General features: G+C 34.7%; 1 protein-coding gene across 6 annotated transcripts in view; it reads right to left on the reverse strand.

Annotated features, from left to right (window-relative positions):
• Window positions 1-18,309, reverse strand: part of SLC4A10 (solute carrier family 4 member 10) — a 366,372-nt gene that overhangs the window by 36,292 nt on the left and 311,771 nt on the right. For all 6 annotated transcript variants that reach the window (XM_051986269.1, XM_051986272.1, XM_051986271.1 and 3 more), the window contains 4 exons: window positions 10,501-10,606; window positions 3,521-3,682; window positions 1,058-1,171; window positions 156-317 (listed from right to left, as the gene is read on the reverse strand). In XM_051986269.1, coding sequence (XP_051842229.1) covers window positions 156-317; window positions 1,058-1,171; window positions 3,521-3,682; window positions 10,501-10,606 — 544 coding nt within the window. The remainder of the gene's footprint in view (window positions 1-155; window positions 318-1,057; window positions 1,172-3,520; window positions 3,683-10,500; window positions 10,607-18,309) is intronic.

The following is an 18,309-nucleotide window of genomic DNA, read 5'->3' on the forward strand; positions in this document are numbered from 1 at the left end:
AAAAGGGGAACCAGGCCTTAAGATTTAAGATTAAGTGATGGCACACTGCAGTTTTCAAAATAATAAATAAGGCAGAACATGAAAAGTCTAAGGAACTCTAATCAATTCCAGTTAAAGAAATTTACATGACTAAAGTTAAAATGTAAAAAACATACCTTTAACTTGTGCTCTTTTCTGTTGATAATGACTGCCGTGATTTGTTGGTCCATAAAGATAAGAATAGTACAAAGTAAAGCTGGAATCACAGCAGCAATCACTGTCCACCATGGATTTGGTCCCAATGGAGTAACAAACCAGCCACGGTCATCCCTGGTAGGCTATGTGAATTTTAAAAACAAATACTATTAGTATTAAGTATAGATGTAGATCTATCTATCTATCTATCATCTATCTATCTATCTATCATCTATCTATAGCTATATATGAATATAGATATGTAGATACATTTGTATGTCTATGTATATATAGTTTATCTTACAGATACTATTACAAAAACTGACAAGCTGATCATTTGGTAAACAGAATTAAATATCTTCAGTACCAAGAATAAAAAAGGAAACTAACTTAAATTGAATTAAAATATTATATGACATTGACTTTATAAATACATTAACAATAATAGTGTTATATGAAGAAAAACCAATTAGAAATGTCCATAGAAAGTTTATTTCAGTTTCTTTTTTAAAATTTCCATAAATCTTTTTTTTTAATTGTGTACCCAAGCTTTAGTAAGGACTAGTAAACTTCATTTACTTCTTTGTCATTTTATACTTCTTGAATATTTATGTAAATGATTGAGGTGATAAGCACCTGCACACCAAAGATACGGGCTGGAAAAATAAACTAGATAAATAAATAACTGGCAATTAGGCAGCACTGATATTTCACACAAGTGTTTATATACTTCATTGGAGGCCAGGTGGAAGAGGAGAGAAGGAGGAGAGGGGAAGGAAAAAGAAATAGTAGAGAAGAGGATACATGAGAAGGGGAGGGAAAAGTAGAGGGAGGTATACAGGAGAGAGGAGAGGAGAAGAAGGAAGGGGAGAGAGGGTTTTACCTTGAAAACACTTGGAACTTTTAGTTTTGGAGATGGGATTCCAATGGCATAGTCAATTAAAACCATAGACAAAATAGTAAGAAAGACAGCAAAGTCACTCACTATGGATCGAACCTAAGTGCAATGAAAAACAAAAAAGTTATTTGATGAAGTGAACATATTACTATGTGGGTCAAAACATTCAATGCATAGAAACCATAAAATTCCATCTTTATGGATTTGATTATTATTCTTACCTTTCCATCTAAAATAAAACAAATATGTAAACAGTTTATAAATTGAAATATTACAATAGTGATACCTATAAGTAGATTAGAATTATGATCATAAAGCTAGAGTCAGAAGGGAATGTTGAGACCATCTAGATAACTTTGCCTCAGTTTTGTCATCTGTAAAATGATCTGGAGAAAGAAATGACAAATCACTCCATTATTTTTGCCAAGTAAATCCCAAATGGGGTCATGAAGAGTCAGCCATAACTGAAATGATCGAACAACAATACCACAAGTGAAAACTCCTCATTTCGTATTTGAAGGAACTGTGGTCCAGAAATATCTTCTAAGGGACACACAAAGTTCCTAAACCCAAAGTTCCTTGTGTCACAGGTAGAAATATTTAAAATTAGTTGAACAAAGAGCAGTAATGGTTGTGTCCTAATTTAATATTTATTTGATAATCCAAACCTACTAGATTTCTAAACTTTTAGAATTCAGAATAAGGTTGGGTGATTTAGATTTTGCCTGAAGTTCATGGTACAATGTTGAAAATACTTTTAAAGATTAGGAAAGAAATATGCACTGAAGGGACTAAGAAAATAGACATGGAATTTGTAAGAAGGAAAGGACTTCATCAATAATCATGAAAATGATATGGTAGACAAAGCACTGAATCTGCAGGTATAAGCCATAAATTCTGATATTAGTTTTGTAATTTACTATCTAGGTGATTGAGGGCAGATCATTTAAGAGCTGTGGACCTCAGTTTCCTCATTTATAAAACAAGGGACATGGGCTAAATTACCTCTAGATCCTCTTCCAGTTCTAAATCTATGATCCAGTGATCTAATTTAATCTCTTTCATTTCATAGTGATTTTCCCAAGGTAATATATCTAATGAGTTTCAGAAATTGGACTTGAGACTATTTCTAATGATTCTCAGCTTAGTCCTCTTTCAACTAGGCCAAATAATTTTAAATGATTATGGAATTAAAAAAAAATACCTAGAATTTATATAATGTTTTCAGATCTGCAAAGTGATGTACAAGTACCTTATTTGATGCTAATAACAACCCTGGAAGATAGGTGCTTTTATTACCTCTCATTTTACAGATGAGGAAACTAAGGCAAATATAAGTGTTTGGCCAGAGTCATATAGCTAGTGTCTGAGGTCAAATATGAACTCAGGTTGATCTAAGCTCAGAAGCTTAGAATATAATTATGTGCTACCACTAAGATTTATTTACCTTGGCTTTTTGTTTTTGGCAAGGGAATTAGATTAAATGGCTTGCCCTGGGTTACACAGCTAGGAAATGTTAAGTGTCTAAGACAGAATTTGAAATCAGTTACTCCTGAGCTCTATTCAATGTGCCATTCAGCTGCTCCCACTGAGACTTATTTAGATGTTGCTGCTAAGAATGTTTCAGTTAGTTCACCTGGCACATGAGGACAATGATGAGAATATGGAAAAATGGGAGGAGATGAATAGACACAATTAAAGATGCTATTAGGATCATGCTATCTCTTTCATATGACATCTGTAAATTAAAGCAGGACCTGTTTTATACCTTTAAAGTGCACAAAACACATGCAATGGCTTTTGTTTTGGCAAAAAAAGGTTACGCTATATTAAATGATAAAATTCAGCCTAAAAGAAAATCTTCCACCTTCGTAGGGGAAGGAGGTGGGGACCAAACAGAAGGCCTCTCTGGCAGGAACAGCACTTGAAGCATTTTCCCAGTCTGGAAATTTGATTATCATCTTCAGCTCACCCCCTAAAGAGCTTGTTTTTGGCTGGATCAGACGTTATAGGTGTTACTTTGCTGCATTAAATATTGAACTAAGCTGTTTCTGTTTATTTTCGATTCTAAACATGCAGATGTAATTGGGGTGGGAGGAAGGGACTGACACTTCTTTTTGCACCCATTGCCTACAAATCTGAACAACATTCCAACAAGCTTTGCATCTTATATCAGGTAGGACCTTACAGAGGTTCTATAACATCTATGTAAGTCCCAAAGGAATGGGGCATAATGGGTGATGAACAGAGCTGGATCTTAATCAAAGTAGGCAGGCAGCCACACAGGGTACAAATCACCAGAGAATAGAGCAAGAAGGTTAGTTGCCTGTCATTGGCATTTGGAGGTGGGAAAAGAGATGAAGCCTTGTTCAAATATAAACCTCATTTTCAATATCACATCTTTCATATTATATTGACCATTACTAATGAAGAATATGACCAAGGTACCTTTGTTGGAAAATACCGGCTAGTCTTGAATTGTTTCAACGTAGATGAGAGGGTCACTGTGGAGAAGAACAGAATCACTGACCAAAAAAGGACGTCTGGAACATATGGGTGCTCATGTCCACAAGCTCTTCCAACATACTCTCCATGCAAAGAGTTACATTCCTGTTGAAGAGAATGAAAACAAATGGTGAAATTAAGGAAACACGAGAGATTAGAAGATATTGATATTTATACTCATAATTTATTTACGTATGTTGTAGAATATATAATATGTTAGAATACATTATATTCTAATACACTATATAACATATATCAACTAGAATATATGTAGAGTATGTCTATACATATATACATATTTGTGTTTATATGTACACACATACACATATACAATACATACATATAAATATAAATTTGTGTATATATATGTATATGTTGTGTTGATATAGCTAATTTTTGTTTAAAGGTCTCAAAGTAGTTTGCCTAGCATAAGCTCCATGAGGTTTTCTGAGGTATGAAGTTTCTACTGTCAGAAATCTACCATCTGAAGTCTAAACACAAGCACTCTTAAACCCTTTTCTTTTTAGCTCCAAGTTACAAATTCCTGTCATCTGTTATAAGTATGAAAGAGAACTTAAGATTTATCAGTCAACAGAGATTTATTGAATGCTTGCCATGGTCTCAGTGCTATTCTAGGGAGAGCTTGAAAACTAATGGGAGAAGCAAAAGAAGATGAGAAAATATCAAAATGTGACTGATGATAAATGCAAAGATAATTAAGAGGCGGGAGAGAATATTGCAGGCTAGAGTAGATGGAAAAGTTCTGATGAAAGAGGTAAGGACCTAAGCTGAAAAATGAAGTCTGGATAAATCAATAAATAAAAAGAAAAATTGGAAAAGAAAAAAATATTTTCACTTTGATAAGAATACCTATGTTTTTAAGATTAAGTGTATTTCAAATGTGATTATAACAATTGATCTGGATGGCTACATCAGAAAAGTCATGTTGATCTGACTGAAAAAAAAAAAATTGCCAGGCATAATTTGCCCATCAAGGGAAGTCAATTGTGTGCTTATAAAAACCACAACATTTTCTCACTGTATTATGGTTTCAGCTGGGAAAGATTGATAACATTTCCTGGAAAATTAAGCATCAAAAACACAAAGTTCTTGTGTCAAACAGCTATTCCATTATTTCCCAAAGGATCTTGACATTAACCAAAAACTTCTCAAATGAGCACCTAGTTTTTAAGGTATCCAAGTTACCCAGGGCTCATAGACTAGCAGATAAGTAGAAAAGAAAGGAGCGTTCAAATTCATTTGATCCATTAATCTAATTTTTCAGATGAGGAAACAGAGATTCAGGAAAGATCAGAGATTTGTCCCAAATCACATAAAGCTAGTAAGTGAGAGAGTTTTTTACTGCTTCAGGGATGGAGAAATTCATAAGGAAAATGCAACAGAACACTATAGTCATAGCAAAGAGAAAGTTGAATAATTTTTAAGCAAGCATTAGTGCCAGGTAGAAAAAGGTCCACACTTTTATATAACTTCTTTGTCTCAACCTTTAATCCTACCAGGTAAGACAATTCCACTCCAATTCAATAAGCATTTACTAATAATAACTGAAAAAATAATTACTAACATTTTATATACTTTAAGGTTTGCAGACCATTTTGTTAATCTTACTAGGCTTTAGCAAATCCATGAGATAGGGGAACTGCTAGTAAATATCTGTAGCAAGATACAAATTCAGGTTCAGTGTCCTTTCATTTGACTACCTAGTGTCTTCATATTAAACATCTATTATGTGTAAGGTGAAGGTAGAACAAAATAAAAGCAACATCCCCAAATTCCTGTACTTAAGGAACCTGTAGTCTACTGGCACACCTATTGGAAGCCAATGTGTGCATCCAGTGGGAAGAAAGCTTACCTAATTCCCTAAGATAAACTCTGAGTTCTGTGTTTTATTTATTATAGTCTATTTTTTATTTAGAGTAATTGGCATATTACCAAAATGAAGCCATTAGAAAAAGTAAATCCAGTGAAAGAATATTGATACATTCAATTAATAATTAATACTTAGAACGAGACCAGCATAAAAAAAAAAGCTTCTCTATTCTGATCTGCAAATGAAGGTACACTGATTGCTGGTGGAAGTACAAGGAGATTGGAGTGGTCTCAGTTACACTTGAACCATAAATCAAATCTCATCTTAATTTTTATCCTCTGGGACAGAGCAATATTAATAAAAAGCAAGTGAGTACAAAGAACCAAAATAGTTAATAAACCCACAATCTACATAAGAATATTTGGTGGAGGGTGTGTGTATGCATGTGAGGGAGATCATGTGGAATCACGTAGAAGAATGATACTCTTGCATAGCACCTGCTAAGAAAAAACTAAAAATGAAGTAGAGGAAAATTAAGACGAGAGCATGTTATTCCCTACATTTTTTGGTAATGAGAGAGATTAGTCAGAATTTGGACCAGTTAAACTTAAGAATGGGAACAGCAACAGACACAGGTACTATGAAGACTTGCTCAGAGTACTGGATAGGAAGTCTATTTTGCTTCTAATTCTCATAATTGCTTTCTACAATTTTCCAGGAAAATGTTACATAGTCCTTTTAATAATTCATTACACCATAAGGTGGCAGCAGAGTCCACAAAAATTTTCATTCTTTAGGAAAAGCTGAGAAATTTCACAGATTATGGTGAAAAAAAAAAGATACTCCAAAGTTTGATATTTCTTTTGTTCAAGATGAAAAGACTTAGAATATTAGTTCTCATTTGGGAATATTTTAAAAGCCTCAGATTTCCTCTTTTATGCTGAACAGCTAAGACAAATCTTGCCTTGGATTGGTCTGTGTGGTATAGAAAATTTTGCTTCTTTGAGTTACACCACACAGAAGTTTGTAATTGTCTCTCCGATACATCCCTTTCTCTTCTAACACTGGACTGCAGCAGGCTCCCATCATGTCACACCTGGATTATTACAATAGCCTGCAAGTTGGTCTTGCTTCAAATCTCTTCCCATTCTAGGCTATCTTCACTCATTAAAATGATTTCCTAAAGCACAGGTCTGATCATGCTACTCTATTATTCAGTAAACTCTAGTGACTCTCTGTTACCCCCGATATAAAATATAAAATTTTCTGGTTTTTAAAACTCTGCATGACTTGGCACCTTCCTATTTTATCAGTCTTCTTATTCTTATTCTTTTTCTATAGAGACATACTTAGAGAGTGGACACTGGTCCACTAACGTGGATCATTTTCTGATCCCCCTTAATAATATCTTCCTTCTTATCTTGTTTGAATGCTGTCACTCCATTAGAGTATAAGCTCCTTGAGGGCAGGGACCATTTTTTGAAGGGGTCTTTCTTTATTTCTCCAAAGCTTAAAGTAGGATGTTTAACAAATGTTTCTTGACTGACTCATGTTCCTTAAGAAACCTGTCAATAAGGGGTTGGTCCTTAGATATCTAGTATTCAAGATCTACAGAAAGAAAACAATTACAATTCAACAAGTCTATTAAGAACAGATGAGATACTGATCAGGAAAAAAATGATGAAATAGAAATCTTTGCCTTCATAGTCATAATCATAATATGTTAAGCCAGAAAAATGTAGAGAAACTCAGTTATGTAATCTATCCCACATAAGTCTAGAATTCTCTGAAAATAAACTGTTAGTTATCTGCAAGAGCTCTGTTCTGTTTCCCAAGGCAATTTCTTGTAATGTAAAGGAAAGACCACTCGATTTGAGGATCAGAAAATCTGGGCTGAAACCCTACCTCTGCCACTTATTACTTCTTGTGTGACCTTTAGCAAACCATTTCAGCCTCTGCATTCAGTTTCCTTATCTGTAGGATGAGCAGGTTGGACTACATGACTTCCAAATTCTTTCCAACTTTAAATCTATGATTCTAAATACCTCTTGTTTTTCAAATCACTCTAGTTGTTCTCAACCTCAGTTGAGCTTTGTGAACAATGGAGACAAGCTGTAATTAATGAATAGCCCCAGATTAATGATAGGCCTCAAGTCACTTCAAACTCTTCTCTCTCAAATTTTTTTGTAAGAATAGTTTAATGGATTAATATGTATATAAAGTGTTATAATCTTTTAAGAAGTATATTAAATAATAAAAATGATTTTTGTTATTATATACTCTTTTCTGGGTAGCTTGGCAGATGAAGATGTTATTGAAATCCTGAAAGATGATTAAACAAAAGAGAGGAAGACAAAGAAGAGAATGATCTAACAGAATAATTAATCCTATCATTAGATTGTCTTGTTCATTTCTGCTAATGAGATATTTATAAAATACTTTTCATAGTACCTGGCAAATACTAGGTACTTAATAAATGCTTGTGCCCTTCCTTTAACTTTTTGGTTTGAAGTACTCTTCTATCTCTGTATACATACACGTATATGCATTTTATACATTCCTTTAAAGAAAACTGAATATTTTCTTATGCTGCCTTTAAATTTAGACTTTTTAGAAAGAGAAAACAGCCATTTTTGAGCTTTTCTTGTGGTGCAAAAGGCCCTTTATGTTAAACAATGGCAATTTAATATTGCAAAAAACCTGCTTTTAGCTAATGAAAATTTCTGCCAGAATGTTTATGCCTAGTAGATAAACAAAAGAAATCAATAAAAACAATTTAGATTTAATATGATTGGAAAATATTGTTCAGAGTATAATATTTGACCCTCAAACTTATTATATTTAAAAGCAACCATATGATTATTTAGATTATGATAACTGCAAGTCTTTCCTTCATAAGTACTCTGCTGGATTGGGCTTATGTCTAATTATTATTCCTGTAATCACATACTATGCTTAATAATCATAATATATAAAAGCCAGACCCACTGCTTTTACTGAAATGACATTATCCTTTAAAATCATAGGCAATTACCCAGTCTCCTTAAAAACTGAAGTTATTTTTTCCCTTCTCCTTCACCTTTGTATCCATTTAGTTTCTAAAGTATTGTACATCTCACCTCTATAACATATCTCACATCCATGCTCTCCTCTCTATTTCAACTGCTATCACTGTAGTATAAGCCATTATCACTATCCACTTAGGCTACTTCAGTTGCTTCTTAACAAGTTTCCCAATTCCACTCTATCCCCTCCTAATCCTATTCCCATACCTTCACACTGCTGTTAGAATATGCATTTTTCTGTATGAATCTATTAGTGTCACTCCTCTGCTCAAAAGTTTTCAGTTGCATTGTTTACTAAGTAAAGTTCAAATATAAAATTCAATTCCCCTTGGTACCATATTACCTGACAGGCCTGATCGTTTATCAATTGTGTTTATATATTTTATGATCCACTCTGAACTCTCTTGCTTCTGAACCTTACTTAAAGTGGTTCTTATGTTTCCTTCCCCTTGTTGGTATTTTCATACCTTATTTTATTCTACAGCTCTCTAAAACTTTAATCAACATCTATCCGGTTTTTTCTATATAAAATGGTTGATGAAAATGGATAAGGTTAATGCAGAGAAATAGTGAAGAAAGAAGGAGAAACAGGTTTAGGAGAAAGCACAATGACCCAGTTGGACACACACACACACACACACACACACACACACACACACACACACAAGGAGAGAGAGAGAGAGAGAGAGAGAGAGAGAGAGAGAGAGAGAGAGAGAGAGAGAGAAAGAGAGAGAGAGAGAGAGAGAGAAAGAGAGAGAGAGAGAGAGAGAGAGAGAGAGAGAGAGATTTTGGAAATATCTGGGGATGCAATGTGGACATCAAAGGAAAAAAAAAAAAAAAACAAGAGCCAGGGATCACAGTCATCTGGGTTCAAATTCCACCTTATACACTCTCTAGCTACATGACCCTAGCCAAGTCTTTTAATTTTTCTGTGCCTCAGTTTTCTCATTTGTAAAGCGTAGGGTTTAGACTTGATGCCTTTAAGGTCTCTTCCTCTAAATCTATGAGTCTATGATCTATGATCCTATGACAAAGAAAAGACATAACTATATGTCTATGAGAGAAAACTATGAAATACAGTTGGATGAAAACAGAATTTTTAAAAAGTACCATAAAATGGGAGAGGTACACATACAAAACTGTTCATAAGAGACTGGAATGGGGAAGCAGGTATTCTTTACCCTTGCTTGCTTCTCTCATGCAATCTGACTGTCCCAGCTTCCCTGAAGCAGCTTCCTAGTCTAGAGGCATAAAAGATCTCAACTTTAAGTTCTCTCCGTTGACATTAGTTTTACCACACATAAAAATCCCATTTTCAGATTTGCCCTTTATTGTAGGAGTTTCTCAGTAAGAATAGTATCCTAGTTCTCTTTCCAATAATTACCCTGAAACATTTGACCAAAAATATATGGCAATTGTCTTTATTTTTCCATCTCCCTTCGCACATTGCTATAGAAATTATTTGAGCAGACTGTCATAATAGACAAACCTTTCTCTTGCCCATAGCTGATATTGAAAGAATGCTGCAAACAGCATTTCAGCAGCTAAACTGAGATGTTAACAAAGCATCCCCTCCCCCTCAGTGTACTGAACAGCTGGAGGAATATTGGGTGGGGGGGCAGGGAGAGGGGGTTTAAAATAAAAGCTTATAGATTCTTTCCACACAAGGCAGCTTTGGTTTTGCCATCTGGTAGAATTTAGGTCAAACCCGTTGTCATTAAATGTGTTTTGACTTAATCTCAATCATAGTCCCTTGTTGTTCATATGTAAATTTGTCTTCTGAGTAAAGGCACAATGAGACTCAGTCCTACCTCTCACATGAGCATGTACATGAGGATGATAACGTAATAACTAGCTCATTAAAATTTAACTGGATTTGCTCAGGTTTAAATGCATTTTTCTAATTCACACACATTTTATTTTTTTGTCATTCCTAAATTTTAGTAGGAATGACTGGTTTCAAATTTAACAATAGCCCTCCCCCAATAATATTCATGCTTTTATTAATCTTTCAATATTTCACTTACTGACACAGTTAAGTTCTTCCAAATTATGTCAGAGGCAGAGATATTGAATTCTCTCCATTCCTTCAAGGTATCATTGCTAGGATTATGTGGTTCCACACAGTTACATCTGAAAAAGGCAAAACAGTGTTTCTCTTTCATTTATAAGTTTTTATTTATGAGCAAATGTTAACTAAACTGGCTATAAATAGGCACTTCTGCTCATTTGAGCCTCGTAACACTTAGTTCTCCTGTTTAGTGTCTTTTCTTCTACCTTTAGAAAATAGGTCAGGCAATTCAATTAGCAAAATCCAATTCGATTCAATAAATATTTATTGAATATCTGAATAAGGCAATGTGATCTGTATTGAGGGAGAAACAATATAAATAAGATAACTAGATCATCAAGAAGCTTATTATTTATGACTCAAGGCTCTCTCTGCTCTTCCATCTGGAAAATTATATTTAAAAATCTAGGTTGCATCAATGTCAATTGGGGCCAATTCCTGATGCCCCACTAGGTGCATTCAAATCCAAATGTCCAGCAGACCTGTTAGGTCCCATTTGATTTGAGATTCCTAATCCAAGGAGAATGAAAGGTAGTCCAAAAATGTCTTGAGTTTCCTCTTCCCATGTTCTTCAATGTAACATGTTATTCATTCAAATAATAAAATCTAAGTATATCATCTTAGAGAAAATATATAGATGAGCTTTTCTCAAAGATCCATTTTCATAAACCATTTTATACAGAAAAGACCAGATAGGTATTGATTAAAATATCATAACTGAGATAAAGCTAGAATGTATGGAATATCAGTATAGAGTGTTCTTCCAGTTGAGCCTTTGGGGAGTGTCAATTAATCACTTAACAAATGTTCTTTGATTGTTTACCCTATTGAGTGGTGTAAGAATTATAAGAAGATAAAGATGCATTCTCTTCCCTTGGAGAATCTATGCAATTATCACAGAATCATAAAATCTGAGGGTTTTAAATGATCTTAGAGGACAACTACACCAACGACACAACTGAGAATCCCCTTTATTTTGTTACTTCCAAATTGTAAGTCTCTGCATAAATACTTCTAGAAAAGGGGATTTCCCAAATTTGTTTGTTTCTCCACCCCCCCTCCAATAATCAAGCCTTAATCTTCTTTGTGACTTCAATTTATTATTCCTACTTCTGCCCTCTGATACAAGAAGAACAAGTATAACTCCCTTTCCCCAAAGAGCCTTTCAAATAATTGAAGGTTACTCTCATGTGTCCTTTATTCTCTAGGCAAAACATCCCCAATTCTTTGCCCCATAGTTTTCCCTTCTGTGAACTCTTCCTCACTTATCAATGTCCTTCCTCAGCTGTGACACTCTTACCTCTCTCATTTTAGCTGTTGAGCCACTCTTAATGAATGCTAGGCTAGCAGTAATTGGAAAGTGGAGTCATATGGACATTAAAGGTGATCAAATAAGAAAAAAATATATATGAATACCCCTAAATTTCAAATGTTTTGCTTTCCAAAAGCTTGGTTGCAAACTGATTGCTTGGAAATGAAGGTGTATTTATCATGATAAAAATCATGCTTTATATATTAATTTTCTTTCACAGTCAGATCACAAACTCATGAATCCAGTAGATAGTTGAATTACATGACATGATGTGATCATACCACACAACATATAATTTAAAAAAATGGGAACATAAAGGCAATGACAGAAGAGTACAAGCTCTATTAAGTTCTGAGGAATTAAACAGACTTCCATGGGAGATCAGTCTAGTTAGGTTTATTTGTTATCTATGGGGACAACTTTGCTAATCTCAGAGTGGCTGATGGTTGATCATTTGATGATGATTGAGTTTTTTTGGCCACAGTGACTCAGAAACTCCTACTAAAGCATTGGGTAGTTGTGATCTTTATTTGTGGAATGAGTACCCAAACTTTTGAAATCACAGGTTGTTTGAAGTAGAGAAAAGGAGGGTAGTGTATTCCAAAATGGGAGAACTGTCTGAGGAACAAATGGGGGGAAGCATATGGTGTGCTCAGAAGATAATGGATATTCCAGAATCACAGAAAGCTGTAAGGGATGTCAGCAGCCATCCAATCCAACCCATACAGGAAATGAATCCCTATAATAACATCCCTGACAAATGGTAGCCTCATTTAGCCTCTGTTTGAAGACCTCCAAGAGAGGAACTCAAAAACTCTCAAGGCATTGTATCTTACTTTTGGATAGATTTAATGGCTATGAAGATTTTGTTGCTATCAAGACTAATTTGATTTCAAAGAATCAAATCAAATAAATGCAAATAAAAGACATCTACCCATGACTCTTATTTCCCCACTCTTTGGCCAAATGGAACTAGTCTAACTCCTCAAATGTCTAAAGGTAGCTTTTATGATAACCTTAGTCTTCCAGTCAGAAATCCCCATTTCCTTCAACTGATTCTCTCTTGACATGGCCTCAAAACCCTTTAGTACTCTGGTACCCCTTCTAATGTCATTCTTCTGCTTAAATTGTAACATCTAGAACTGAATACTTTATTTTAGATGAAATGTGAGTGTGAAGTCAGTGAGACTATTACCTCTTTATTTCTGAAAGCTATCTTTCTTTTCAATGAACAAGTATATATTTTCTCCTCCAAAAAATCTCTCAAAGAAACCAAAACTTAGTGAAAAATGTGCATAGTAAAAGAAAAGAAATCCCCACTTTAGTTATGCCCAAAAATGTGTATTTCCTTTGGCATATTTAGTCCAGCATCTCTATCTTAGGAAGTAGATAGTATGCTTTATCATTGCTCCTATTGTGATATAAGAAATGCTGCAATGGACGGTTTTAGAGAAATCTAGGGAGACATGAATTAATACAGAATGAAATGAGCAGAGAACCATATCATAAAGTAGATAACCTCATAAGAATTAATAACTCATCAACAAAATGACCAGTTATTATTCTTGCTAATATTTTTTTAAAACAAAATAAAAAATCTCAGATCTTTTTGGTACTACATCACACTGTTCACTTATATTGATATTGAATCTATCAAAACACTTAGATCTTTTTTCAAAATAACTGCTATTTAATCATGCTTTCCTTATCTTGTCTCTGTGAGTTGATTTTTAATTTCATCTTATTAAATTCAACCAAGTGTTCTAGAGTGTCAAGATCTTTGGGGATTAGGTTTCCTTTATTTAGGATGTTATTGTTCCTAGGTTTGTGCTATCTGGAAATTTCATTTATGCTTTTATTCAAGTCACTGTTTGCTTTTGTCTAAGCCAGTTTGGACTGAGATAATAGGACATAAAAGGGAATCTGTGACTACAGTATAGAGAAATTTAATGTCAGTCTGAAGTGTCTGGTTTTTATATTTAGGCAATGGGGAGTAATTGAAGATTTAAGCAAGTTAGGGATGAAAATTGTATTTTATTAAAGTAAATCTGGTAGTGATTTGCAGGAAAAAAAGTTATTGTAGGATTAAATAACCATAGTACAAAAGGTAGGTTAAAAAGATATATCAATAGTCTAGACAAAAAGTGATAGAGAATCAAACTAGAGTGGTAGTGATAAGGATGAAAAGGAAAAGAGAGAAGAGAGAGACATTGAAAAATAAGAATCATATGAATATAGTGGCTAGATACGGACAAAGGGGAGAGAGAAGGGTAAACAAATGACTCCTGGGTTTCAAAGCTGGGCTCCTAGAAGATTAAGATTAAGAAAGAGTCTAGTGGAGAATGTTTGGTGCTGGGAAAAATATGGATTTCTGATTTTTTTTTTGGGGGGTGGGGGGTGCTAGAAGGATATGAGCAACCATTTGGGAATAACTAGAACAGACAAAAAAATGACAAAGAAAGAAGTTGCAGAGATGGAAGGCAAACTAGAAGGACAGCATTATATGTAGTAGAAAGAGGATTGGGAGTGTAATTAAAGGTAAGTATTTGAATTCTAGCTCTGCTTTTGTTATTTGTGTTACTTTGGAAGGGCCAATTAAACTCTCTGGGTTTCAGTTTCTTCATTTCAAAGAAATGAAAAACTTGAACTAGATGATATCAAAGATTCATTGCAAGTCTAATTTCTAAGATCAGTGTCACAAAAACCAAGTTAGCGAAAAATTTCAGGAAAGAGTAGATAGTCAACAGTGCTAAATGTCATAGGTTCTTTGAGAAATATGAAGGCTCTTGTTAGAAAAGGATTATTAGTAAGGGTAGTCTCAGTAGAATTGAGAGTGGGGGTGGGGACAGAAGCCATATTATAAGAATGTGTAGGTTAAGCAATGAGCAGGTTGTGAGGAAATAAAGATGGTTGGTGAGACCACTAATTCAAGAAGCTTGGCAGCAAAAGGAAGGTGAGAAATGGGACTTTAATTAAAGGGGTCAAATGAAGTTGTTATGCTTATGCTGGTTTCATTATTTTTTAGTGGTCTGCCTGCATTCAATCTTTCTCCCCTTTCAATGTTTCCCTCACTTGGCTGCCAAAATAGATGCTATTCAAAAAGGTCCAGCAGCTCTCTCTTGCTTCCAAAATAAAATATAAACTTCTCAGACTGGCATTTAAAGACTGTAGTGATATGACTACAATCTACTTTTTCTGACATATATTATTATTTCATAATTAAATGTTTCAGGCCCCTCTATATTAACACCTTTCCACATTCCATCCTATCTTCTTTAGGAGATTTTCCTACTACCATTCTCCCCCACCCTAATTTACAATCTCTATCTACTGGTTTCTTTGCTACTACTTCTAAATAACTCATGCCCACTCCATTGACAAAAGACTCTATTGACAACAATCCCCACTAGTTTTCATCAGATTATTTCTCCTTCCCTTTCCTCTCTTGGCTAAACTGCTTGAGAAAGCCACTTACACTAGGTGCTCCTACATTCTTCTTTTATTCTCTTCTAAACTTTCTACAATCTGGCGTGTTATTTTATTTCACTGAAACTGCTCTCTCCAAAGTAATCAACGATTCCTTAATTGCCAAATCTAATAGATTTTTGGCAATCCTCTTTTTCCTGCAGCATTTGATCCTGTGGATCACCTTACTTTTCTTGGATACTTTTTCCTCTTTAGGCTTTCATGCTGCTGCTCTAATACTCTTTCTACTTCTCTGATTGATCTTTCTTAGTTTCCTTTGTTGGATTTTCTCCTGGGATCTGGACCCTCTTCTCTTCTTTTCCAATATTATTTAACTTGGTAATATTAGCTACCATGGATTGATAATGTTTCCCAGATCTATATATCCAGCCATTGTCTCTCTGCTGAGTTCTATTCACACAATTCTAATTGCCCTTTAGAGATCTTAAACTGGATATCTTTTAGGCATTTCAAATTCAACCCATTGAACAGGAAGTCATCATCTTTTCTCCCTAAATATTCTGCTCTTCACAGCTTTCTTATTTTTGTCAAGATCTCAACAATCCTCTCAGTAACCTAGGCTCTGAACTTCTGTGTCAACATTTATTCTTCACTTTGTCTTATCCCATTTGTCCAACAGTCAAATTTCATTATATTTAACTTTACAAGAGCTCCTGAATATATCCTGGTATCTCTGCTGAAATAGCTATGATCTTAACAACAAGTCCTTTTCACCTATTACCTCTCATCTAAACTATTTCAATAGTCTACTAATTAGCAGCTCTTTTTGTAGTTGCAAGGAACTGGAAATTGATTGTATGCTCATCAGTTGGGGAATGGCTGAAAAAGTCATGGTATATGTATGTAATAGAATACTAGTGTTCTCTAAAAAATGATGAGCAGGCTAATTTCAGAAAAGTTTGGAAAGACATACATGAACTGATACTAAGTGAAGTGAATAGAACCAAGAGAAGATTGTACACAGCAAGAAGATTATGTGATGATCAACTGTGATGACTTGATTCTTCAAGAATGAAATAATTGAAGGCAATTCCAATAGATTTGATGCATCCAGAGAAAACTATAGAGACTAACTGTGGATCAAAGCATAGTATTTTCACCTTTTGGGGAATTTTTGTTGTTTGTTTGCTTTTTTTTTCTTTCTCTTTTTTTTCCTTTTGATATGATTTTTCTTGTGCAGCATGATGAATATGGAAATATGTTTAGAAGAATTGCACACATTTAACCTATATTGGATTGCTTGCTATCTAGGGGAGGAGAGTGAAGGGAAGGAGGGAGAAAAATTTGGAACACAAGTTTTTGCAAAGGCGAATGCTGAAACCTATCTTTGCATGTATTTGGAAAAATAAAAAGCTGTTAAAATAGTTCACTAATTGGTCTTTTTGCCTCAAGTCTCTCCCCTCTCCAATCTTTCCAGTTCTTCATGTGATTTTCTTAAAGCTCAGGTCTGATATCACCCTCTCTCATATTCAGTGGTGGAAAGAGGGAAGGGAACAAGCATTTATTAAGTGCTTATTATGGGCCAAGTATTGTGCTAAGCATTTATAATTTTTTTTTCATTTGATCCTCCTACAAGCCTTGTAAGATAAAAAGGTGTTATCTCCATTTTATACCTGAGAAACTGGAGTAGATGGAGGTTTAGTGACTTGTTCAGAGTCAGATTAGTAAGTACCTAAAGCCAGATCTGGATGATGATGACTGTGGATTCTCTGGATCTGTGCTAGCATGGTGAAAATACTGGCAGGTTCTCTGCACTAGCAGTATTGGTCTAAATATCTTGGGGGAAAGAGAGTACTGGATTCAGAGTACAAGACCTTACTTCTAATTCTGCCTTGGTCATCTTTTAAATGTAAAATACAACACAGTGCTGGTTCATAGTAAGAAAGCACTATGAAATGTTAGCTATAATAACAATAAAAATAATTACTATAGTTATCATTTATGTCATATTTTAAGATTTTCAAGATGATTTATATTGATTATTTCTAGTATGACACAGGAATTCAAGCCAGATTTTCCAGACTCAAAATCCAACATTGTGCCCCCTTTTGTTTCTACTTATTATCTGTGAGACTTTGGCCAAATTCTTTCATTTCTCTCAGCCTCAGTTTCTTCATCTGTAAAAGTCATACTAATAGCTCCCATATCACAAGACTGTTATGAGAATCAGCTGAAATAGTATATGTAAAGCACTTGGCAAATCCTAAAGCAATATATAAATACTAGCTGTTATTATTATTTAAGAAGGAGGGATAGCCATCACTAGATTAGCTTCATGATGACACATCCTTTTTTCCCACTATAACAATCAAGTTTGGGTCTATAATTATAGATTTAGGGCTAAAACTGACAGTGTGTGTGTGTGTGTGTGTGTTGTGTGTGTGTGTGTGTGTGTGAAACTGTTCCCTTTAATGTATAAAATTATCACTCTGAAATTGTGTCCTCTTTTGATCTATAAAAGAAGGGAGATTCCAGCCTCCCAGACTCCAGAAGTCTAGGAAAAGTCTGGGCTTTTCTAAGGCAAATCACCCCCTCCCCCTTCGGATAGCTGGATACCCATTCAAATTCTGGGGAAAAGCCTTCAAAGTGATTTCCATTCAATTGGAGATCTGCCTGGTATTGAGAAATATCTAGGCTGGAGGGGAATTGGCTTGAAACCTGAGCCTCAGAGTTCCTATTAAAGGTTAATTTTAAACTCATTTCTTTGCAGAATGTCTGAAGTAGGAATTATGCTTCTGCCAAGAGACCTCTCTCTCCTCTTGGCAGAGCCGCCTACTAGGACTCCTGCCTGCTGTGAAGATATTCTCTTTTCAGGGGCTAAACCCCATTTCCCTAATAAGATTTTGCCACTAGGAAGTCAGTCTTCCTAACAAAGCTAACTTCTTATTCAACAATAAACTTCCCTTTTTGCCACTTAAAAATTTTTGGGTTCATGAATTCTTTCATGAAGGACCTGTGCCTCTGACC

This window comes from Antechinus flavipes, chromosome 3 (assembly GCF_016432865.1).
Source record: "Antechinus flavipes isolate AdamAnt ecotype Samford, QLD, Australia chromosome 3, AdamAnt_v2, whole genome shotgun sequence".
Taxonomy (NCBI): domain Eukaryota; kingdom Metazoa; phylum Chordata; class Mammalia; order Dasyuromorphia; family Dasyuridae; genus Antechinus; species Antechinus flavipes.